Source organism: Charadrius vociferus, unplaced genomic scaffold (genome assembly GCF_000708025.1).
Source record: "Charadrius vociferus isolate BGI_N301 unplaced genomic scaffold, ASM70802v2 scaffold259, whole genome shotgun sequence".
NCBI lineage: Eukaryota > Metazoa > Chordata > Aves > Charadriiformes > Charadriidae > Charadrius > Charadrius vociferus.
In genome coordinates, this window is record NW_009661368.1 from 5,523,368 (window position 1) to 5,524,168 (window position 801).

At 69.0% G+C, this 801-nt stretch overlaps 1 protein-coding gene across 1 annotated transcript in view; it reads right to left on the reverse strand.

Moving 5' to 3' along the window:
- Nucleotides 1–389, reverse strand: part of RGS19 (regulator of G-protein signaling 19) — a 5,531-nt gene extending 5,142 nt beyond the window's left edge. Inside the window, exons 1-2 of the mRNA XM_009893571.1 lie at nt 280–389; nt 1–120 (exon numbers count right to left, since the gene is read on the reverse strand). Of these exons, the coding sequence (XP_009891873.1) occupies nt 1–84 (84 nt within the window). The 5' untranslated portion in view covers nt 85–120; nt 280–389. The remainder of the gene's footprint in view (nt 121–279) is intronic.
- Between the last annotated feature and the right edge of the window lie 412 nt (nt 390–801).

The following is an 801-nucleotide window of genomic DNA, read 5'->3' on the forward strand; positions in this document are numbered from 1 at the left end:
GCAGCCCCAGCAGAAGCAGCAGGCATTGGGGCGGTGGTTGCTGGCGGGTTGCACCGTTGTCGGAGAAGTCTCATGCCGGGACATCGGAAGGGGTGTCTCTGCGGACGCGGGTCCTGCGTACTGAAAGGCAGGAGGGCAGGGAGCGGGTCAGCGAGCTGCCGACGATGATCCCCTCCACGTGCAAGAACCCGGAGGTAAAAGAGGGGAACAACCCCGCGCAGTGACTTGCTGTGATTTCTTTTTGGCTCCCGCTCGCCGGCTTGCTGGTCACCACCTCACCTGCGTCCCAGCCTCATACACGGTGGACGGGGTTGGGTCGTGCTTTGGGGGCTCTTCTGCTGCTCTCCGCTCCCCACAGCCCGCGGGTGAGCCGTGCCGCCGAGACCCCCCGGCTAATGTCCCTGCCGCCTCCTGGACGGAGCCTGTGGGGAGGGAGAGAAGTGGCACCACGTTACCTTCGCAGAGGGACCCCCAGCCCAGCTTTGCGCGGCTCGGGGGGGGGGGGGGCGGCGCCTGCGGGTCCCGGCCGGCTCTGCCTTGTGTGCCCCACCACGGGCGGTGGGCAGCAATCACCGTCCTTCCTGTGCCAGAAGGCGGGAACGGGAGTGGGGGGCAGCGGGCAGGGTGACCCCCCGGCCACCTCAGGCCCGACATCCCTGTCCTGAGCTGCCCCAGGTCTCATCACTTCAGGTTTGAGTCCTGCACAGACTCAGCGAGGGGGATGGAGCCCGGGTGCGGGTCCCAGCTGGGGACAGGGCTGTCCCCACAGTCCCCCCCCAGCCCCACGGCCGCCCCGGCGGG